The following is a 24249-nucleotide window of genomic DNA, read 5'->3' on the forward strand; positions in this document are numbered from 1 at the left end:
GACGTACCAGGTTTGGTCAGGTGATGTAGGAATAAACAAAACACAATGGAAAAAAAAAAATCTCTTAAGGAAATTATGTGCAGAATTTGATCCGTTTCACACGAGCCTCCTTGTAACAGATAGCAACAATTAGGACAAGGATTTTGTTAGCAGCGTAATCCGAGGGAAGTTCAGCCCTCGGGTGGGATGGAAGTGAGCAAAGGGGTTGTCCTGTAGTCCTGGTATAAATCCAGCATAAGGCTCACGCCATAAGCGAGGTCGCTTTGCCTACGTTGACAGCAAACCTTGACCCGTTGTGTCTGCGCAACTCTTTTATGAGTAGGAATTATCCTAACTTTGAGGACTTGTTGTCTAAACAAGCAGAGACCCTTTAAACAGCGCGCCAGGAAGCGACATGTGAGATCAGAACAGAAACACAACAATCCATTCGATCTTTTTCAAGCAGAAAAAAGCAAAATTTAAAGAGGTAATCATTTGAGACTGGGACTAGAAGTCTAGAAGTGGTTTGGGAACGGTGCGAGACTGAGGTGTATGGACATCACTGTTCAAAGTACTGTCGTACGTTTCTGTTGATAATTTGCTGTCATTTCAATTAAAAATGCCTCGGTTATGAGAAGTGTCTGAAGCCTTCCCCCACGCTAAGTGCAACTGTGGTTTTAGTCACTTCGCTCCAATACTCTGAGCACAGTTTTCCTTGTTTCTCTGCTTTTGTTTACAGTATCTCCTCAAGAAGCCATCGTATAATTTGTGCCTAACTTTGTATTCTTACAGTGGTAAGTGTAGTCTAGTTACCACCCGACAACAGTTATTAGAAGTTAGATGTGCTGTTCAACTTTGTGACTCCCCGTTCATTCTCCTATAAACTTCTTTATATAACCTTTAGATGTATTCTTCTCTTTCAGCCGATGGGGAAATAGCAGAACCCCGCTTGTCTATATATTATATATATAGCACGTAAATTCTTCAAAGCAGTATTCTCTCTGAAATGTACATAGGTTTTTTTTTTTCTTTTTCCATTTAAAACATTTTCATTAAATAAAAAACCAAAAAACCCCAGCGATTAACCACTGCAGTCATCCATACGGATGCAACATTAGATATACGAAATGCGAGGGTTGGGGGGAGAGGACAGTTTAGATGATGACCGTTATAACATCGCGTAGCAATAGGACATTCTAAATCATGACATTTTAGAAATCAGATATAAGCGGTGATAGGAATGTTAGACTTAAATAGTTTTGTTACCTCTTGGGCAGAGTAAAAATAGAGCTTTTTAAGAGTACATTTATTTACCTGAGTAGAAAATTAGCCCAATTTATTGTAAATGCACTAGAATGAGGGAGAAAAATATATCTTCGATAATTGGCAAAACTGTAACCTTTACTATCTTGTTATATCCTATACATACATATATGATATTTTTTAACAGTGATCGGTGTTCACGTAGTGTGTACTAGTGATGTTTTCTGTCCCTATAAATATCTTATCAATCAGTGTAGAGATGGTGAGCTTAGAGTAGATTAGCCTGTTTTTTCCTTCCCCACCCACACTGCTGCAGTCGCCGGTAAACGTTCTTTCCTTTCAGGGGACTGTTTCTATCCCGTTCTTTTGTCTGTCTGTCTGTCTGTCTTCATATTACAGGGTCTCAGGTAAATCTTCAGTTACTGTGTGTCTGTAGATCAGTAGCCGTGTTGTTTCATCCCGTCGAAGAAAACAAAACCAAACCTAAACCTTAACGTCACACTTCCACCGAATCGTTAACTTCTTTTCTCTCTCTCTCTGTGTGTGTGTGTGTATATATATATGTATATTAAATATATTAATCATTTTGCTGAACTTCCTCTTTCACGGGGCAATTAGTGTTGCCAGTTCTAGGCACTGCTGGAGACCTTTAATCCTCACGTAGGACAAGCGAAGCGCCATCAGGGGTTACCAATATTTTACCAATATTACCCATCATCTTGGTTTTATTTTTGGAGTCCAGGCTAGTTTTATTTTCACTACTATTGCGATTTAAAAAAAAAAAAAAAAAAGGTTTGTTCCTCTTTTAAAAAAAGAAAACACACCCGAATCGCTTAACAGTTTTCTGAATCCTTTCACTTACTAACTTGTCTCAGGACATGCATTGGAACCAGGATTAACTAATTGCAATAAAATTACCTCGGTGTAAGGATGTCAGTTACTGTCTACCTTAAGTAGAAAAGAGATATCATTTGAAGGAATACTGCTAGGTTATGATATTTTTTCCTTTGGCTTGGATTACCAAACCAGAATGCATATGAAAAATGGAATTGCTTTCCCTGATTTATGTAATTAATCTGCCTGCTTTTAATTTAGATGTTGTTCCTGTGCCTGCAAAGTCATTAGCACAGGATTAGGCTTGACTTTGAAACTCTGAAAACAGGTGATAGTGATTTTGTTCTCGCTGATATTTGCCTTCAGCTTTGACCTCTATCACTAGGCTCGCAAAAACATTTGGAGAGGGGGGAGAAACGAATATAAAAAAATCACAGAAGATGTGACATTTTCACTGTATGCTAAAAGCAGATTTTTTTTTTTTTTTTCTTCACGTTAGACATTTTTTAAAGTATTTTACTGGCAAATCTGAATGTTGAGATTAAATTACCCAGCAATGTCTTCTTTAAATGAGAAGTAACCTTGAAGTTTGGGAATGCGCTTCATTTACCATGTTCTAGGAAAACTTTGCATGTACTTTGATAATTTTCTAAAAATAAATTTAGTAACTAATTAAATACCAGGAAAGATCTTTAAAAAAAAAAAAAAAGGAGGGGAAAAAGCCATATTAGTAAAAATGTGATGTACGTACTTGCAGATCTATCTATCTTGTGAGTAAAAAATGTTCAAATTTAGTGAAATTACTTATGTTGCATATTTTTTTTCTTTGAAATGAAATCGAATTTCTGGATGAGCTGAGACGCGTTATTGTATGCATTAAAGATTATACTTAATGCAAATGCTTGCCATCTTCAAGTTCTTTGGGTCTTCCTAGTCTTTTTAATATGCAATGTTCAAAACCTGTGTTTCAGCTAGACGTGGCAGCACTTTGTTTCCAAAAGAAGGGTTTAACAAAATGACCTTTAATTGAAAAAGACTCGGGTTGTCTTTATGTGATGTTTTAATTGGGTCAAAGTAGTCTTTTGATTAGGTTCTGCTCCACTGACCACATTAGATGTGCCTCAGCACTGAAGATCATTGCTTCCGATACACTGTGTGGCTGTCTCTTACCATGAAATTCCAACGCCTGATTTATTTTAAATACTTTTTGTCTTTTGTGAATGTATGTACAGTTGTATGGATAATATGATTTCTTGTTGCCTGTGTTAAAGCAACTGCTTATTTACGGCAGATGTTGGTTGCCTATTGGTTTCTTATTCTGCAGATCCACTTTTTCTTGCACTTAAAGACAGACTTGTAGGGATTGTGGGTTGCAGGCTGCAGAGCTTCGGCACGTGGCGTCCCGGAAAGTGTTGCCATTTTTTGCTATTAACACTGTAAGAGACGCTTGTTTCTTAGTTTGTAGTTAAATGGCGTGCACATAAAATATCTGTAAAATGGTCAAAGCTTGATATTCCCGAGGGACTCAGGTTGACGACTTGCGGGGGGAGGGTTACGGGTATTTGGGGTTTCTGCCTTTGTCACCCTCAGGCAGCCTATCGCCAAAGAGAGAAGGTTTTCCTGATGGGTTTAACATAATGTGAGAACCGGGCTGGACCTTATTGCTTGCAATATTATTATTTGCCCATAATGTTTAAATACATCTTCAGGTAACCATTTGCCTTACAGCTATCTTCCATTGTTAAGAAAACTATCGATCGACTTAAACATGTTGTTATCTGTCATTTATATTACTAGTATTACCTTGTAAGGTAGATGCTTAGCTGGTATAAATTGCTACAGCTTTCTTTGGAGCTGTGACAATTTACACCAGCTGAGAATTTGCGCCCTGTGTCCTATGGCACTTTATTATGGACCCATCGCTGATGGGTTAAATCTTAATTACTTGCGTAATGTCATATATAAATATATATATATATATTTACAGGCATTCTATGGGGTACTGCTGCCTATGGATAAAGATTTGTACCCTAACCAGGTCATTATAATTTTTTCATTAGCTATACGTGGAGAAGATATCTTATGTTACAAAAGATGCATCATATATATCTCATATAGTGCATATTATAATGCTGTATGTTATTAATTTAAGAAATCATTATTCTTGAGGCCCTACCTCAAATTTTGTATTTATGTGTACAAATGCAATTTATTGTATTATATATTTGCCTATTATATTTGGATGTGATAAATTAAAATTATTCAATAATGTATGGGCTCTAAAGACTCTAAATAAATGTCCAGTGTTTAAAACAGAAAATACGTCAAAATTTTCTGATGAATGAAACGTCTCTTTTTCCACCGCCTCCTTCCCCACCCAATACACACCACAAACATCATTCTTACTTAACACACAGCCTTAAGGTATCTGCAGAATTGATCCATTTGATTGTTAGAAACCTTGAGCAGCGACTGGAAACAGCCCTCTTGGGAAACGGAGATACTGCACAGCTGCAGAAACAAGTATCAATTAAATGTTTGGATTCTTAACTATTTGAGTGCTCCGCAGCTTGTGGAATAATTGATTGCTTATCAGAGAACCAACTGGATTTGCTTAAATCCTTCTTATCCTATCAATTCAGTCATCCCAAAGGTTGTTGAACTGTTCAAAACACTAGAGGTTCGTATCTGCTGGAGACGCAGATGAGAGGGAGAAGGGAAGGGAAGGGAAGGGAAACGTAAGGATGTTCTTAAGTCCTGATGTTGTTGCGCCTTTTGTTTAAAGCTGAATTCCTGTAGTGCGGTGGGGGCAACGTGCCACGACACCCATACGGTGAGCGGGTTCTTCCCTTCCCAGCAGCCTGCGGTGGGAACGGTCCTGATCCAACCCGTTTCTCCGCTGGCAGACACCAGCTTTTGACAAGCTTTCCCCAAATACAATAGCTGAAGTGCAATGTCTGATCGCAATGTGGCATCAAACGTGGGTGCAGGTAAGAGATCCTAGCGTGGTGCCAAGAGCCTGCCGGTGAGTCCAGGCAAGGGCCTAATCCTGAAGACAGCTCAGTCGCCATGTGGCAGGACTGTTCCAGGAATTCCGGTAATCAACTTCCACCCCCCCCCCCCCCCCCCCAAAAAAAAAAAGTTCTTTGTTCTGTCCGTGAACTTGCATTTCTCTGAGGTGTGTATGGGTAGATGAGGGAGGTGGCAGGACCTGATGATGGGAGACTAGAGCAATTCTTTGCACGTATAAGGCAGTTTTCGTCTTGGAGAAGTCTGAAGTTGCCAGCGAGCATCGTAAGAGTCCTCAGAGGCGGGTAAGTGTCGTTAGTCCCCATTTCAGGAGGAAAAACTGAGGCACGTGGAATTTGTCAAATCTCCAGTCAATCAATGGGAGTCAATGACTCAACACACTGATTTTGGGAGTAAAAGACAGTACTTTGCTGTCACCATTAGGCACTACTGCTTTAAATCTTTAAACTCGTGGGAACACATAAAAACCCACATCCTTTTGACTCGGTTGTATGGATTCACCCAGGCCATGCTTTAAACCAACGTATGTACGTTACTTAAATGACTAGAAGATGGGCACATCTTCTATCGCGGTGCTAGCAGATGCCTTTAGTTCTTAATAATTTTACTCCTTTGGGTACTGAAATTCCTATGGCTGGGGTGGAGACCGAAGGGCACATCTTATGCCAACCTAATAGACTAATGAGTTGCAAAGCTTAATTTGGACTTTGTGATCTTCAAACGTTAGCTAACCGTGTGTTTGGGAATTAAAAAAAAAAGTAGTTAGGTATTGCTTCATCACTGAGTACAGAAGTAGACAAATGATTTCTTATTGTAAGGCCTCATTCTGGTGCATTAGTAAGATATTTATGTAATTATAATATGGGTACTTTCAGCCTGTTGGACTGATTATCTAGTCCTTTACAACTATTTATCAGCTGGTAGGACAGGTATGGCATACAGTATTTCCACACCCCCCCTGCCCTTTACATTTACTCTTTCTCTTAGTATTTAAGTGTAAATGCTGTTTTTAATTCTTGCCCTCTACTGGCTGCAAAGTAAACTTTACCTGCATGGATTGCAAGTCTTCCTTTGGAGCCAGGCTTTCCAGGGATGTGAGCCTTACTTGGGAATCAAGGAGATTTTCCATCCCACGAGCTACAAGGTTTTTTGTTTGTTTTATTATTATTATTATTATTATTATTATTATTATTATTATTATTATTATTATTATTATTATTTTCCTCCAGGTAGAAGCACTGTTGTTTTCCAGCGTTTGCAGTTCAGCTGGTAACTGAATCCGCGCATTCAGCTGCGCTTAAAGTAATACTTAGCTCTTTTAACTGCCTTTTATCCAAGGCACGCAAACTACCTTAGAGCTGCTCAGAGAGATACTGGGCCAAGTCAAAAATACTTCATCAAACTACAAAACGCCACAAGCTTTGTGGCTGGCAGGACTAACAGTTTAACACCACATGGTTAGCAACATCACAGTAATTTAGGTCAAAAATCAAGAGGCATTCAACGTCCGACTGAGAGTGCAAGAACAATCTTTCACAGGAATATTATCTGAGCTTAAATCCAGCCAGTTGGCCAGGACTAACGCTTTACTCTTGCAAAAGTGCCATCAGATTTTTTTTTTTTTTTAATTGCTAAGAATGTTCAGGAGCACAATTTTAATTCTTATCTGAATGTCATGGCCTTCAGCTATTTATATGTCCACAAGATCATATCAGAATATCAGATTTTTTTGTGATAAAGGAAGATGATCTGTTGCCATTAGAGGAGGTGTAAGAACAGTGTTGGCTGGGAGAATGTGATTTTTTGTTTTCCATCCATTTACCCTATCCTTTTCTGCTATGAACAGCTGAAAATTCTTGTAAGATTACTAATTCTCTCCCAATGTGTGATCATTTGGGCACTGCGCTGGACTGTAGGAAGACTCACATCTGTGGGACCAGCTCTGTTCAGAGCGCTTCCTCGCACTTGTTGCTTGTGTTACTTTTTGCGGTACCTGTGGGGTCTTTGGATGTTTCTGATCAACTGAAGAACAAGTCAGGAATGATGAGGACATTCTTAATCCATAAGATTGTTCAAGGTGTGTTTGAAGCTGTGCTTTAAAGCCGATAACTCAGTGCAAATTTTTGTATATACCCACAGTAATTTTTTTAAATAGCACTTAATCTAGATGTAGGTTAAGCTAATAACAGGTCTGTTTAAGAATCTATCTGTGACCAGTTTAAATTGTGTATTCACTAAAGACTCTGCACCAAGTGGAAAATGGAAAACTTGAGTTGAATCAGATTCAATTTTGTACGTAGAAAGACCCTGGTTTTACTACCAGATAAGCACAAACATAGCTAAGCTAACATGAATTGGATGCATAGACCTATTTCACGGAAAGAAATCTCTTCTTAAATCAGAGAGTAAATACTGTGCAGAAAAGATATTTCATCAGGATGGGGATAGAAAGGTGTGTCTTCACCTGCTGGTGTACCATTGCCTCTTTTTCTTGTTGCTATGAATATATATATCTATGTATACACTATATACACATATACTTGTATACCATGTATGTACTTCTCCCCGAGCCCCGGGGGTAATAAGAGTGATGCTAATACCAGGGCATCCTAAACAAAAGTAAGAAGATACAAAGTTATATTCGCGTAAAAGCTGTTTAGATTCGCTGGAGATAAATTACTGAGATGCTTTTGGAATGACCACCCCAGAAATTCCCTGGAGTGCATTACCTTGCTTGCAGCCAGGAACAGCTGTTTTCAGAGATCTTACTAATGAAGCAATTAGGCAACCAAGTCATACTCTTCGCTTTTGCTAATGTAAAGGTGTGTGAATGCAACTGCCCCCTAAAGCGGGCATGATTTTTTTGGTGTCATCCTAACTTTATCTAAAGGTACAGCTTACTATTTTACTTTAAAGATGGCTGGAATTTGCGTGGTGTGGAACCAAACCACAATGTGGTGAGGGGAGGCCGCAGAGAGGAGGATCCTGGCTTTACAGCTGAAATGGCTTGATTTGAACCGTAGCAAAGCCACATCAGCTGGAAGTCTCACTCTACCCCAGTTCAGTGGGATGGGAGCTTAATCTGGGGCCTATAGTCTCTACTTCAAATTTAAATCAGGTGTTCTGTGGGGGAGGAGTCATATGATCAGTGCATGTGGTGGTCTGTTTCTCGTCAAGGATGGAGTCAAAGGGTTGGAGGGAAGAAATATTTGAAGATAGGTTTTTAAAGCAGTCATCGGAGCACGTTCTCAGGTAGCTCGCAAGTATCTGTAAGTACTTTAGCTCCCTTTTACACTTTAGAGGCATGAAGGAGCGAGAAGTTAAGTGACTTGAGCAAGGACGCGTAAGAAGCCGGAGGAAGGGTATGGATTTCCCTGTTATATCTCAGAACGTCTTTTTGTTTATTCATACCGGGCATAAATTATTACTAAGACTAAATAGTTAATAAGTGTCGATCTTTCCTATTTTTATGCCGAGAGCGAGGAGGAGGAGGTGGTTGAAGGTGCGCAGTCCCGGCAGCTCTGCGTGGCCGCACCTCGCACCCCCCCGTGGCTGGTGCGGGGACCCCCTCGCCTGCGGGGAATTCATTTTTTTTTGGGGGGGGGGGGCAGGACCGGGTATGCTCCCCCAGTGAACCGTTTAGAGAGGGGGCGGCCGGGGGGGCTCCCCACGGCCCGGGTCCCGCTGGCGCGGCGTGTCCGTGGCCGGGCGGCGGCGCTGGCGAGGCCCGGGGGGGGCCGCGCGTCACGGCGGGGGGCGGGCGGGCGGGGAGCCCCCGCTGCGGGGGCGTCGGGGCCGCGCCTGGGCAGCGGGCGGAGCTGCCGCCGCCGCCGCCACCACCGACTGCCGGAGCCGCTCCGCGCGTCGGAGGCTGCGCTCGGGCTCCGCGGGGCTCCGCAGCAGCTGCCGGGAGGGAAGCAGGGAGGGAGGCGGGCGCCGCCGCCCGCGCCGCGCCGATGGGTCTCCTCCTGCTCCTCTGGGCGTGTGCGGCCGCCGCCGGGGCAGGTGAGGGGCCGGGGCTGCGGGGGCTGGTGTCCCTCCTTGCTTCCTACCGCTGTGGGGGGGTTGAGAATCGGGGCCGCCGCCCGGGGTGCGCTGGCGGCGGGTGGAAAGTTTGCGGGGAGGCGGCGGCGGTTCCGCCGGCGCGGAGGGTCCGGGCGTCCCCCGCGGAGCGGGCGCGGGTGTCGGCGGGGCTCAGCCCGGTTTGTCCCCGGCGGGGATGCGCTCCGCGGGTGCCGTGGGGGAGGCGAGGGAAAGTTTTTCCGAGAGCGGCGTGTGCGCGGCGCCCCGCGGGGATGGAGCGGAGCGGGATGGACGCGCCGGGGGTCCGGGCGGGCGGTGCGCGGCGCCGCCCGCGGTAGCGGACTCGGGGAAGCCGCATTACGGGCGGCGGAGGCGGGTTGCGGGTGCGTTATTCCTGCCCGGGCCGTGCCCGCTACGTGATTTCTCCGGCGTGTCGCGACCGAAGTACCGTTCGTTGTTTCCCTGGGGATGCTTTGTTCTCTTTCCCCTTGCCCCGGGTACCGCTCTGCCGCGGTTGGAGCTCAGGAGGGGGACGTTTCTCGGTAGCGCTTGTAGCTGTTCTCAAGGCAATTACCCAGCACGATTATCAGAGGCGCAAAGGAATCCGTCTTTTAAAATCGTGGTTATTCTTCTGGTAATTGTTACCTGATCAAAATCCGCAGATCCGGCGAGGCGTGACATAAAAATAGTTGGAAGAAAATACCGCCTGTCCTTTTAGTAGTGGTGTTACCACCAGTAGTGCGCACGGGCGTTTGAAATGGGCAGTAGGTCCCGAAACTCCCACTACTTGGAATCGCGAAGCCACTCGGAAAGTTCTTTGTGTGCAACAATTGCCGCTGAAGCTGAGAGAGGAAAGAGCAAAATGCCTCTCCTAGAGCCTACTCTTTACCGTTTGAATGATTGCATATGGGTACGTGGAAGTGACTTGGTGGTGTTGAGTGTGCTTTACCTTGAAGTTTTTCCATCCCCAAATAGCGTGTCACACATGTCGTGGAAATTATAAATGCGCTGCATACGTTGCATGGCTGGACATCAGCTAAATGGAGTGCGGCGTGATTACTGGTGCTTGGGTGTAGGTGGTAAAGGCGTAAGCGGAGAATACAAGCTGTCGGAGCTGTAAGGCAGAATTAATTTATTTTAGGGATTTCCTAGTGACATCATTCATAATTATATGGCTTAATCCTCTAATCTACTGTAGTGCCTTTGGTTCGCATTGGGCCGAAAACCACCAAGTCCTGAGATGATTTCTGTTCCCGCCCACCTGACTGAATCATTTGGAGTTTTGCGTGTGTAAGCCACTGCTTTAAGGGGAATGGCCCAATTACTTTAAATAGGAATTGAAAGCAACATCGGTCAGGATCGGGCCCAAGCTTTGCACAGTTCTCCAGTGAGAGCAGACGGGTTGATCGTTAATTTTTACTTCAGAAGGAAACAGCATTTCCAGCTTCTCGTTCCGCTGAAGAGAGGCAGCATAAAATACTAGATGCAAATGCGTTTGATACGCCTGTGGTATTTTTCTGATAGACTGTGGGAGACCACAGGGGAAAAGGAGACTTGGTTATCATACTGAAGCTGCTGATTTGTTGTTTATTAATTATTAACTAGGCTTTTGAGTGCCTGCTGCAGCTTGAAGAGCCAGCACAGGAAAATGACTAGATGTTTAAAGCAGTGCAGGCGCTTGCTAAATAGTTGCTCTGATATTAGGAATAGTCTCTGTTTCTGAAAGCATTTTAAAAGCTGGAAGGGGGCACGCTGAAGTTGTCACACATGATCCTTTACTGGCATAAATCGAAGCCTGTGGAGCTACAGTGATCTATACTTGTTGAGCCTCGGGTATTCAGGCTGGAATAAACAGCTTTAATAGAGCAGCGGAGCTGCTGTGATTTATGGGAGTGCCTATACTTGCTAGATGTGGTTTCTGTCCTCACCCTGTTGATGTCTGTGGCAGAGCTTTCACTGACTTTAATGGGGTCAAGATTTGTATTACTGGACATAGCTTGTCCTTGCCGTTGAGCAAATTTTAGTCCCTGCTCGACCTCCTTTCACATTGGTAGGTTTTTGCTGATCTGAATAGATCCAACCCCTTTCAAATAAGGAGCAGCATACTTGGTTTTTGGCACGGACAGCAGACACTGTCTTTCCTGATAGATAAGTTCACATGACTTACAGTGTACTGCTTTTCTTCTGGATGCAAACCTTAGAAGAAATAAGAAGTCCTCCTGTTTTTCTTTTAAAACAAGCTTTCATTTTATGGTTGGTTTTTTGTTTGTTTGTTTTTTCTTTGCTCCCTGTATTTATACATGTGTTTGTGTCTGGAGTTTGTAGGTTGCAGCCCTTGCACCGGAAGAGCTGCTGGAAGTTGGGAACCAGTAGGTAAAGAAGTTCTCTCCTGTTGATCATTTGGTCCATCAGTGTGCACAGCGTCAGTTGTGGTCGTTCAGTGCCTGAGTGTCTAGGGTAGGTGAGGCCAAAGATAGTACTAAAAGCCTGATGAAGTTGCTGATTATCTGGGAAATTTTTACCTTTGGAGAAGTTTATCCAGGTTCATATTCCCTAATTGCAATTTTCTACAGAAAGGTACTTAGACATTTTTATCAAAGCACTGTGTATACATTCACTTGGATATGTCAGCAATCTTGGAGCTTCAGTTCTGCCAATGCCTCTAGATCTTAATTTTCCTTGCCAGAATAAGGTTGCGAGAGACCTAAAGGTGTCTTTTCAATATTTTTTACTCCGCTTCCCCTTGTGTAGTAGTATCTTCTGCATTAGCACAACACGTTATTCCAACAAGTTTTAATTCTTCAGTAAAGGAAAGGAGAAAGAGCTGCGATACAGATGATTTATGAGTAGAATACATAACTTCTTGTTCGTTCTGTACACCTCAGTAATTTCTTCGAGCCTTTCAAAGGCTCAAACTAGAATATTTGCTGCTCAACTGATCCAGAAGCACAGTCCTGGAATAATAAATGAATCAATTTAGACCCGAACGTGAAGTCCACTCAGTGGAAATCAATCCGGATGTGCTTTACAGGTAACGTCCTTGCTCCACGGAGGTCTTTTACCATTGACTTCAGCTGTATCAGGATTTCGTTCTTGGAGCCTGTTCCCGTTACTAATGATGTTAGTGAAAAAATTCATTAGGAAAGTGCTAGGATCCCACGTGAGATAGTTGACCTATGTTGCCGGCACAGATCTCGCACCACACTTACTGTTATGTTGAGAGAGACAGCATGGTCAGGCTGGCCTCTTCCCATCCCTAGAAAAAGGAGATGTGCTTAACAAACCTGGTGTGCCCTAACCATCGAGTTGCCGTGTACTTTTGAACATAGCAACTTCATACTGCTTGAGTGTGTGTGTTTTCCGTCAATCCCATCAGGTCCCTGCTAGTTCAAGGAGTTCCCAGTCTTTTCCCGGCCATAAGCCATTTCTAAATTTTAGGTTTAGATTCGTGCTTCTCCAGTAGGTGCTCCTGCAGACCAGAAGGTGCTACCGCTGGTTCGGGTGAATGAATGTCTGCTGTTTGTAGGGAGGCTTTGGCACGCTTCACAGGCACCGGCTGCGCTGAAATACGGAGGTGCGCTTCCAAAGCAATGTCAAACAGTTCTGGGAGTCGCCCGGTGCCCTTGGATTACAGGATGGCATCGTTTGCCCTGCTGCCGTATCTTCTCCAGGGTCATTGTGTCCAGTTGGGAAAACAGATTGCCTTTAGACTATGAGCTGTGGGGCCTGATCTGTGAGTCGCAGCTAGGTATGAAGTGTGAGAGGAATTTTCAGTTCTTGCGTCTCCTTGGAAATCGTGTAGCCAATAGATGAATGCTGCAAATCTCTTTCATCTTTTTGCATAGGTGGTTATGCTTTTATTTATTTATTACTTTTTACCCTTGTGAAGATGCTGGATTAACGTATCTGTTTTAGAATCTTTTAACTTGTGTGTATTAAAATGTGTGGAAAGGAAATAGTTTAATTGAAAGAATTGGAAAAGTATATCTTCTCTTTTCCTGCAGTGGAGTCACTGTCTCATAAGTAATTACTGTTTACAGCGTGCGCGTGAAGGTACAAGAAATATCTGCACTAGATATTCTTCTCTGTTCTTTTTTTTATTACCTGATTCGAAATAAAAATTGATCTAGCTCGCTCTCTCTTTTTCTCTGTGCCTCCAACAGCTGTAGGATTTGGAATGGATCCTGACTTACAAATTGATATCATCACAGAACTGGATCTTGTGAATACAACCCTTGGGGTAACACAAGTGTCAGGACTACACAATGCCAGCAAAGCATTTTTATTCCAAGGTAAGACAAACGTCCTCAATTCTTTTATCTCACTTCTGCCTGCCTGAGCTCATAAGAGCTTTGATGCCTAACTGATTCCCTGCAATGGTGATCTTACTTAACTGTCACTTTCTTTTATTTTTATTTTTGGGAAATAGTCCTTGTTACTTTCCTGAAATACATGTGGCTTTTTTTTTTTTTTTTTTTTTTAAAGTGTGCTGTCTGGCACTTGAGGTTAGAGATCTTTAGGGAAGTATTTTTATGCTGGTTTTCAACACTCCCCAATATTTATTTCTAACTAAATATGTCAAAGTGGTTCCAAGGCATGGACTCAGTTGTATTCTTGTGTACTTTCTCTCTGTGACTGTACACATGCAGAGACTGACACAGCTGAAGCTATGTAACTATGGGAAAGCATTTAATGTGTTGACACTGATTAGTAACATGTAGCAAGTCTTTCATCAGCGCTGTGAAAACTGTTAAAGTGAGAAAATTGAACAGTATTGCATTTAACTCTCCAAGCTGCGTACCAGGTACAGAATAAGTCACTTTGAATTGTGATTTTTTTTTTTTTTTTTTTCCATTCAGTATTCTAAGATAATGCTTGTGAAGTGTTTTTTAAATAGTGTTGGGTTTTTTTATTTTTTTTAGTGAGTGAAATTTTGGGTGGATGATCAAGTTTTACCATGGATGTAAGTAAGGTCCAGATTAAGAGGCAATGTCCCGTGGGGTGGAAGCACTGAGTTGCTACAATATCCTTATTAGGCGAGAAAGACATTTACATCAATTAACATGCACATTAAAGCAGAGTTAGGAACATTTTTATTGTGGAGACTTCCTACGTTTGGTTTTCCGTTACTGTGCTTTACTCTGTGCTGAAGCGTGGATGTTAGTGTCTTTTTGATGTCCGTCCTCTGTAGCTGTTCTTAGAGGCAAACAGCTATGATCTCATTGAGCTTTAGTTCTGGATCTGCAATGCTAACTGGCTTTGTTGTAAGTAATAAAAGAAGCAGGTCTGTAATCTTCGTTCTTAGTTTCCTTGACCAAGGACAGTTTAGGAATCAGAGCAGAGAGACTTCTGGAGACCTCCTCAGGAGCGTTAGTCATATTTCCGGTCTTTTATGATACATCGAGTAGCCTAATTTTCACTGATTCCCAGATTAATGTCCAGAAGAAGGGCATTAATTTAAAGATATCAGTTGTTTTTCTTCTGATATCCCCGACTCCAGGTTTTGTGTATTACAGACAAACAATATTAAAGTACAGTCTGTTCTCTAAGGACTGCAACGGCCTGACTTAAAATGTTTTAGTATTTCCCATTGCTATTCCATGCAGCTAATCGCAACCACGCTAACAAACTGTCATGGTGAGTTGTCACAGCCTGGTGGTCAGAGCTGCAGGGAAGAAGACCGAGATGTGTTTTTTCAGGACACCGGTTGAAACCATTGATACTGAAAGCAGCTTTAAAAGGCTAATGGTGACGATGTTATGGATGTTCAGCTCTCCTTGGAGGACCTCACCTGTAGTTTAAAAACTTAGGGAAGACTGGTGTAATAAAGGCAGAGCTTGTAAAATTCACACGAGCACATAAATTGGAAGATAGCTGTTCATGGGAAGCAGTGAACAAAAATTCACCATACAAAGTGAATAAGCAATTTGGAGTCTGTACTTAGGTAAATAAAGCTTTTTTAATTCCCATGACAGAAATTCTTCTTGCTAATGCACACAGGGATAACCCTGTGCCTCTAGTCTAAAACTTCTTAGAACATGGCCCAGGGAAAATTATTCTCTTCAGTTAAGCTCATCAGCCCTTGGACTGGGAGAAGACTGAAGACCTTTGGTCTATAACTCCATCCTGAGAGAGGTCTGCGAGGGGTCTTTTGCTGCTGCTGTCAGACAGGACGGAAGTCCGAGGCTGCTCCGTTGGCTGCTTCCCTTCTTGTGCATACCTGCTATTTGTTAAATGTCATCAGTATGTCGGCAGCTGTATGAATTCCCTTTTACTAACAGAGGTGACTTACTTTACAACCACAGTTTGGCTGTGCGCCAGGTCCTTTGGCTGGAACTGGGAGGTACTTAATTTTGATTTTTATCTTGCTGTACAGTAAAACTGATACAGAACTCAGGGCAATGTATGGGCAACTGCGATGTCTAAGTTAGAAGTAATACTTTTTCTTGTAGAGATTCACAAAAAAGCTAGCCAACATGACACCCCCAGGTGAGAGAAAAGACTGGAAGCTAGTGCTTCGTTTCAAAATTACTGTATCCTCTTGGGCCAGCTGTTCCAGTCTCCAAGACGTGGTCCCTTCAGCCAAGCTTTGCTTTGATGAGGTCTTACCGAATGTGAGTAGTCAATGCATGCTGTGTCTCGCTGAGCCACGCTGCTCCAGTGTTGGCTCTGGGCAGGGGAGGACCTCACCTGGCAGGCTGATTGCTGAACATGAGTCCCATTAGAAGACCTCTTCACTCGTTTGCTTTCACCGCTGAGGATTTGTTAGTTTAGGAAAAGAGAAGAGTTTGCGAGTATATTCTTTGGCATGTTTTTCAGGGGGACGGTTTTGCCCGCTGCCTTTGGCAGTGTCCTTACAGCGACGTAACAGGGCTCTGAGCTTGCACAAAGGTTCCCTGTGGATCGTTTTCTGTCTTGTAAGATGTATTTTCTAAAACGGCATTACCAGAGCTGTTCATATCGAGAGTGTTCCTTTGTGTGTCCCTGGAAGTTAACATCTTTGAGGCAGAGAAATGGTAATTTTTCTCCAACCCAGACAGTTACGTGTACCGCTATAGTGAAAATATGGATTGTTTTCCTAAGCAAGATTCTTTTTCTATGAATTAAACTCTTTGAAATGGAAAGCTTTGTAAGTTCTTGGCATTCTTTCAGTTGCACTTAGAGGTAAAAAGAGGAAATGAAGGAGGGGGATGATGGGAAGACATGCTCAAAAGAAAGGGAAACTATTATTTTTAATTAGATTTTTGATTAGTGACATTAGCCCTCTTACCTAAGTGACATACTGTTTGTTACAAAGTTTCTGGGGAGTGATGTCATGATTTGATTTATCCTAGAAAAAGTGTAGGAGGACTCTTTTCCCTGGAGAGTTAGCAATTTCAGTCTGAGACAACCTTAGTGAAGCCAGTGGAGTATTCTGTTTTTATAATAATATTGGTAGTAACAGCTGCAACTCAGATTTCTGTGTGAAGCGGCTTTACAGGCAAAGAAACAAATTCAGCTCCTTTGCAAATTGTGTGACAGCATGATAGAAGCAAAGTGGCAATTGAGAGATGCGTGTTACTTTTGGGCAAGCAAAACTCTTCCTAATTCAGAAAAGCATAGAAACCTATCATTAAGTGTAGTCATCTCAGGGGTCCTGTTGGGCATGGACTTTGGTTATCAGAGGAGTTCAGATAGATTTTTGATTGATCAGTTCCATTATTTGTGTGTTTCGGTTCCATTCTCTGTGAAATGTGGATGAGGGAATCCAAAAAGCAGTGTGAGTGCTGACAGTGTGAATTAAATGAAATGTAGATATTTAACTTGCAATTGCAATTCTGCCAACAGTCTAACTCTTAAGATGCCTAACATTATGGTGTCATAATTATTTATCTTGTATTTATACGAACAAGAGTGTGTGTGGGGCAAAGGCTTTAAGGCTTTGTGTGCAGATGGGTGGTTCTAGCACGAAGGGACACAGCAGGGGGAGTGGAGACTCTTGACTAGAGTACTCTTGGGGAACTGGGCACCCAGAATCCTGGTGTCTGGCCCCAGATCTCCTCACCTTCAACAAGGATTCCAAAGAATTCAAGGAAACAGTTCTGGCAGTGGATGGGACACCTACCTCAAAGAAACTCATTGAAAGTATTAATCATCCACCTAACGTTCTAGGATAACATCTTAGAAGCATTGTGCGAAAGACATCTGTAAATAGTATCTTACAAACATGACAATGATACTGAAATTCCTAGAACAGGATTGCAGTATAAATTGTAGTACATTAAGAACCACTGAGCTGTGGCTCAATTAGTGGGGCTCGGTCCTGTTCTGTGTTTTGGATAGCAGGGAAGCAGGTCAAAACAAGACCCTGTAGGTGGAAAGCTCAGCAGGATGTTGAGTTCAGTGGCAGAGAAAGGCTCTCGTTATAAATAAGGCAAGATGAGGTGCTTGACTGGTCGTCCTGTTTCTAGGTAGACTGAGCCCAATTTTTAGCCTAGCTGTTATGTTATGTGATTACCTTAACCAGTCTGACTTTTGTTCTGTGCTCAGTTCTTGTCGGGGAAGTAAAATTTTATTCCTTTTACAACTTGTCAACTATGCCCATTTCTTTTTAATTCTTCCCTCAACATCTCTTTTGAACTAACAGAAGCTTAAAGCCTTTACTTGTAAAGCAGTTGTCCCAAGAAGTTTATTAAGGCTTTGCGGTTTCCTTTCCTAGCAATCTGGCAGTGTTTTTCAACTTAGTCTTTAAATTAGGAGTGGTCTTTTTACCATGTATACTACGTAGAGCACTCGGTAACTTAGACGACCAAATTACTGTTAAAAGTCTAGCTACATGTACTCCTTTCTTCCTTGACCATTTCTTTACTTGTATTAAACAGTCACTGGATTTATAAGAGAAAAACCTGGCCTGCACTTCCTGCAGCACAGAGTCCAGTCACATTCCTTCTTCCCGCTTTGTACCGGTGACTGCTGCGTTCTTTTCCTGTACAGTCGCGGCTCCAACAGGAAAGGTGAAAGAACAAGTATCTTAAAGCACAGAGAAAGGCAATGGTTTTGTGAGAAAAGAGTGAATCTTGTTGAGTTCTTGAAACAAAAGGGCCATCCTGCTTCAGGCCAAGAAAGAGAGCAAAGCTGCAGTCCTGAGGGGGTGGAGGTGACTCCCACCGGACTCGCTTGAGCTTCCAGATGTGGTACATCCCTCTGTTGATGTTTCCTCTCTGTGTGTTATGGAGCCTGACTTCTTTATTTAGTTTTTACTTTTAGACACCTTCATCCTTGCTGATTCCTCGCTTAGAGAGTAGAGGTGTTTCCAGATCCTGCTTTAGGAGTCCAGGTCCTAAAAGTCAATTTTTGCGGTACAAAGTCCAAGAAAATCATAGAATTGTCTAGGTTGGAAGGGACCCTTGAGATCATTGAGTCCAACCATCTACCCTACTCTACAAAGTTCTCCCCTACACCATATCCCCCAACACCACATCTAAGCATCTCTTAAACGCATCCAGGGATGGTGACTCAACCACAAAGAGGTTCGATATTGCTGTTAAGAGTGGGCACATACCCTTTATATCAGGAATGTTAGCTGTGCTTCTGCTACGACAGTCTTCAGGATAGACACGTTATGCCCTGGCTGTGTGTGTGGGGCAGCAGCTCAGCACTGAGGTGCGCTCCGGAAATTCCAAGGCCGGGTGAGCAGGCGGCTGCCTTCGCTCATCAGCGTGTGAGCGTCTTCTCACCCGAGTCTCAGTGACCTGTGTGCTACGGCCGAGTTTTTAATCCACTTCGAGCGTTAAAGCTGAGTTACGCCAGTGTAATGAGCAAGGTGTGCGAGCTGCGGAGCTCGGAAAAGAGCCAGGGACGGAATGAGAGGAGGCAGATAATGGCTCAAGGAGGAAACTTGCAATTACCCTTCCTGGGGTGGGCAGCAGGGAGGTCTGCAGTGAGGAGGAGAGATAAACTTTAATTTTAGAGTTCAGGCCGCCGGTCCCTCTTTACTTGAGGTAACGCAACGAGAGTCATTCCTTTCTGTGGGATCCCTCCTGGGATGTTTATAGCAAATATTAAGTATACGGAGTATGGTTTTTACAGAGCAGACACCTTACAGAAGCAGAGAAATTAGGAAGGCACAACATGGGTGGCTCGAAATCTTCGTGCCGCCTTCAGCGGTAGGAAAAGAGAGTGGCTCTAGTACTTTTTGCATGCCTGGTGGTCCCCAAATATTCCGTCTGGCTGGGGGGTTTCGGGACGGCAGTGGTGAAGAGCCTCTGGGCACATCTCCAGCACCCCTGCTCCTCCATGCGCCGTGGGCAAAGCAGACGATGACCCTTGCGCTGTTAGGAAGAAAAGGAATGTTTATTTTTAATATTTTTATTATCAGACATTGCCCACCGCCCACCCGGGCTGGCAGCCGAGTGCCCGCGCAGTCGCTGGCTCGCTGCTTCCCTCCAGCCCGGTGAGTTTTTTTGCCCCTTTTAAAATACGCTTTCCCTGAGGCGCTGCCAGCCTGGACGGGGGCCAGGGGGTGCCCTGAGCTGAGGTGGTTGGAACCGGCCACAACCGGCCATGTCCGGCCTGGGGCAGCTCCCCCCTCTCCTCACAGAGGCACCACCCGGCACCTCGCCACCCCCTACAGGTGTATCTTTGTGGAAACTCTACAAGCTCCTCAAACTTGTGAAGTTTTATTTATTTATTTTAAAGTGAGTGAGTTTTTTTTTTTTTTCCCCCTCATTACGTGCCCTGTGGTGCAGGTCGGTGCCAATTGCCACAGGGGCGGGGTGAATTCAGGGTTTTACTCCATGTTGCCTGTGGGGTTCCTGGGACCTCGTGAGGGAAAAGCAGCTGTCGTCAAATAAAAAGCCTTTGTGTGTGGAAGCAAAAATAAAGTCTACACTTGAGGTGTGGGTCAGCCTCTTGCCCTGATCATGCGGTGACATTTCTGGTGTTGTGGCTTCCTTGGCACTAAATTTTGGCTGTTTCCCTTCTCTTTCCACTGAGATCTCCCTTCTGAGGGCCTCCTCTCACCGGGGGACAGCAGAATTGATGGTTTCACAGAATCACAGAATGGTCAGGGTTGGAAGGGACCTCTGGAGATCATCTAGTCCAACCCCTGAAGCAGATCTGTTTTCAGGGCTCATTGGCTCTGAATGGGCACCTCTGCTGCCCCATGGCGGTGGGTCTCCACCTGCAGCTGCGTGGAGATTGTGGACACCAGGCCAGCGTGTGTCTTCCCTGGCAACAGAGGTTTGTGGGGTCGTGACAGATAGGGCCTGTCTGCTCCCTTGAAGAGACCTGGATCCTTGCCCATCCTCTGTGCTCATCCCTTGGGATGTCCCCCTGCTTTTACGAGCTCCAGCCTGGCCATTAGGAGCTGTGGCAGCTGCCCACCATCCTAGAGAACCGCTATAGAATTCTCTCTGTGCTTTCAGCCCTTTCTCAGAGCTGCTCTGTAAAGGACTGCTAAAATAAAAGTTAAAACAAGATACCAACGGCTGGACTGGCTGCACCCAAGAGGATGGAGGAAAGCGTGACTTCTCTGGTGGGGCTGGTTTCTAGGCCTGTGTCCATCAGTATGGAGAGCAAGGTCTTGATCTCTTTTTGGGATCTCGAGTGCTTCTCATGCTTTCCCCCTTTCCTTCCCAGACCTCTGTGAAAGGTGGAAAGGAAAGGGGAAATAAAACTGGAAATTTAGGGGCAGGGACTGGGTATGTAAAGTGACAATAATATAGTTGGGATGATCGGGCTCCCCTGAGAGCCAGGGAGTGATAGAGGCTGGTGCTGGGCAGTGGGTGGTGAGAAGCAGTCAGATGAGATTACCGTGATGGGGAGGACAAGGAATCTGAGACTCAGAGGAGAGAAGAGAAACATCTGTGGTGAGGAGCTGGAGGCCAAGAAGGAAGTGGGTGATGGCTGGGCAGAGAAGCTGTGACAAGGACGATACAAGGACTGTGACTTGGAAGGGAGCGAGGTGCAGGGATGAAGAGCGTGGGAAGGGGAGAGCCATGGACAGGAGTTGGGAGAAGCAGGCTGGAGACTGCAGTCTTGGACTAGGTGGGTAGGACTGGGTAAAGGTTTGCTTATGGTAGTGGCAGCGTAATAGTGAAAGGCACTGAAAGTTCAGATTTGGTAGTGCTGTAAAGTATCAGTGATGGGTGCTAATTTTTAACAAATGTTTTTTTCAGAGGGTACAACTTGGATAACGTGTGGGTTTTTTTTTTTAATTATTAGTGATTTAGAACCTTAATTTTACTGTGCTTTGGTTGTTCACCTGTAAAGTTGAGGTACTAATGCCCTTTCCTCTAACAACAGTGGTGTGAAAAGAATTAATATTCGTAGAGGTCTAGGATACTGTGCTGGAATAATTAACTTGGTCATGGTCTGTTCTGTGTTCAGAGAAGGATTTGAATACGGTAGATTTCAGGTGAGCCTTGAATAATAAAAATAAAGCAAAACTTCAGATCCTTGTTTGTTAAATAAATATTTTTTGCTCTTTGTTCTTTACTTTGTGCACTGACTGAGACAGGGGCCCTCTGGAAAGCAGTGTGTGTGATCCTGTAATTAAGAACAATTAGGAATGGTGTTGGAATGTGCATCCCTGGAGGGTTGAGCAAGGTTTGCCTGTGAGACTTTAACCCAAACATCTGTCTAACTTATCATTTCTATTTGGGTTTGGTTTTTTTTTTTTTTTACAGCTAATGTTTTAATGTGTTTTGTATACACAATGTATTTTTTTTCCCAATGAAATCATTAGGCTAAGTGGTTTTCTTTCCTTTGCAAAACTGACCCTTTTCAGAAGAGAGAAATGATCTGGAATTGGAATACAATGAGTTTAGGAAGGGATGAGTGAGATGAATCATCTTCAATGGAAGAAATTAAAGATCACTTGAGACGTAATTACTGAACTGAGGCTTTGAAGATACATAAACTGCTGTTACCTTTGTCAGTTCCCAGAGTAGTTTATAAAATACTCATATATACCCATCCAGTGTTGGCTGTTTTCACTCTTTAATATTTGAATTGTATTAGAACCCTGTCTAGGAGTAAAATTTATCCAGCATATTGATATGAAGATATAACTTGTAAATCCTCATGGAGTTTATTGTTCCATGTTCTCTTGTTTCAAACACCACTTCCCCTCCCCAACCCCCCCAAGTAAGTGTAGACTGAAATAGAAATCCAGTGACATTAAACGACAGTGACCAATTTCTACTTTTTTTTTCTCCATCCTGAATGTTGTCATGCTGCCTTCTGTTACTTGACATTTTTTTGGGTTTCCCATCATGTCTATAATGATTAGGAAAGAATTCTGAGCACACATTGCCTCTGTCCTTGGCAGTTATTTTTGCTTTCCTGGGAGACAATAATTGTGCTACTTGTCTATCTTCATTGCCACGGTGGTAAGTAGTGGGGAGGGGGGGGGAGTGGGAGAAGCACTTCAGTATTTCAGTAGTATGCTAAAAGCCTCGAACGCTTCTGGCAACCTGTTGACAAATTCCTGTAATGAAGATAAGCAGAAAGGAAACAAAAGGTCTCTGCTCTTCAGTGGGCCGAAAGGGGGATGCAGAAATTAGTTTCTGATACCGCTAGTAAGTGTTGCATGCTTCCACACCGTGTGAGTATCTCAGTCCTTAGAATGAAAGTAAATCAATTTAGATAAAAGTAAGAATAACAGTTTGAGTTTCTTGTATCTTAATCGGAACAGAAACACAGCAAAAATTTGTCTTTTTCTTGCAAAGGATTTTGGCAAACATAGCCTTAGGTCATATCGTACTGCACGTAAGGTTTTATTAACTTCTTACTTAGTAAACGAGTATTAAACTGGAGTAAGAAGATCGTTCTATGACATCTTGTCAAGCAGCTCCGTGTGCTAGTGAGAGCCTTGGGAAGCTGAGGGGAAGCAGAGTCGGTACTGGAGTTGCGCTGCCTTGAGGCAAGCCCCTGCCCAGCGCTGAGTATCCCTGGGGGGAGAATCCTGCCCCAGCTCGGGGCAGGTCCCCGCACCTGCTCCTGCTGCAGGTCCTGGTCGCTGGAGGGATGGTGGGGTAAAAGAGAGCAGAATTGGAGCATTGCTCGGCACTGCTGAGTTAAAACGGCTTGAAATGCAGAGGGAGGGAAAAGCGACGCTGAAGAATTGGGTTCTCACTGTCGGCGATGAAACAAAGTGGCCCGTTATGGTTAGTTTTGAGCCCATGAGGGATCTCTTAATTTTCTAAACAATTTTAGTAGAAATGTGTTAATATCCATTTGATAAGGATATTTACACTCGTCCTACTTGATTCAATTACTTGTAAACAGAGCTATGTCTTTTACTTAAAAGGAAGTGGTGTTATGTTATTCTAAATAACTATCATACACATTTAAACACATACAATGTTGGTTTTGGTGTGTGGTGTGTTTTTTTTTTTTTTTTTTTAAGATTTTGTACCTTTAAAAGTACACAAAGGCAGATATAATCAGACATAATGCAGGAGCCAGGCATGGACCATTTCCTGTGGTGAAAAACCCTGCTGTCTTGAACTACCTATCAAGAATAAAAATTAGATGCTACTTGAGGCCTCAACCTCCTTCTTCTATGCCAAATTCTAGATTAATCTTGCCACCTGCAGTGTGGGTGTATAAATGACACGAGGGGGACATTTTTTCCTCTTATTTTTTCATTTTTGCCACATAAATGGTGTGAAGTAATCATGTCATACTGTGCTGGTTTATGGCATTATATCATGTGATTGCCTCGCCTTTTGTGGCCTATTCAATGATATAAAATGCAGAACATTAGACTTTTTAATAGAACGGACAAAAAATTGGTTTTGGCACCTGATGTCCACTAAACCATTCATCTAAATCAGTAGTCATGTAGGTTGCATACCTGCTAAAAGAGTAAAGTTGGTTCTGTAATTCTGACAACAGGGATCTGTGAATCACTGTTTTGGAGCAATGAATACTGTAGCTGAGCACTGGTGTTTTGGCTTCCTAAAAATCTCTCATTGCAGTCTGTCCCCCATCCCCCATACTTGTGGGATAACATTTCTTACATAGCTACAGCTGAGTTTCCCAGTGGTCCTCTGTGCTACAAGTAGGAAAATATAGTATAGGATCACTGGAGCGGCATGGATTATTTTACTGAGTCTGTCCTCCCCTTGCACA

At 43.4% G+C, this 24249-nt stretch overlaps 1 protein-coding gene across 1 annotated transcript in view; it reads left to right on the forward strand.

Annotated features, from left to right (window-relative positions):
* Positions 1-9062: 9062 nt before the first annotated feature.
* The window catches only part of NELL1 (neural EGFL like 1), a gene marked incomplete at its 5' end in the record, with an annotated part of 294771 nt that continues 279584 nt past the window's right edge, over positions 9063-24249 (forward strand). Inside the window, 2 exons of the mRNA XM_082485407.1 lie at positions 9063-9111; positions 13293-13421. Coding sequence (XP_082341533.1) covers positions 9063-9111; positions 13293-13421 — 178 coding nt within the window. The remainder of the gene's footprint in view (positions 9112-13292; positions 13422-24249) is intronic.

Source organism: Vanellus vanellus, assembly GCF_965231255.1.
Source record: "Vanellus vanellus genome assembly, chromosome: 6".
NCBI classification, from domain to species: Eukaryota; Metazoa; Chordata; class Aves; order Charadriiformes; family Charadriidae; genus Vanellus; species Vanellus vanellus.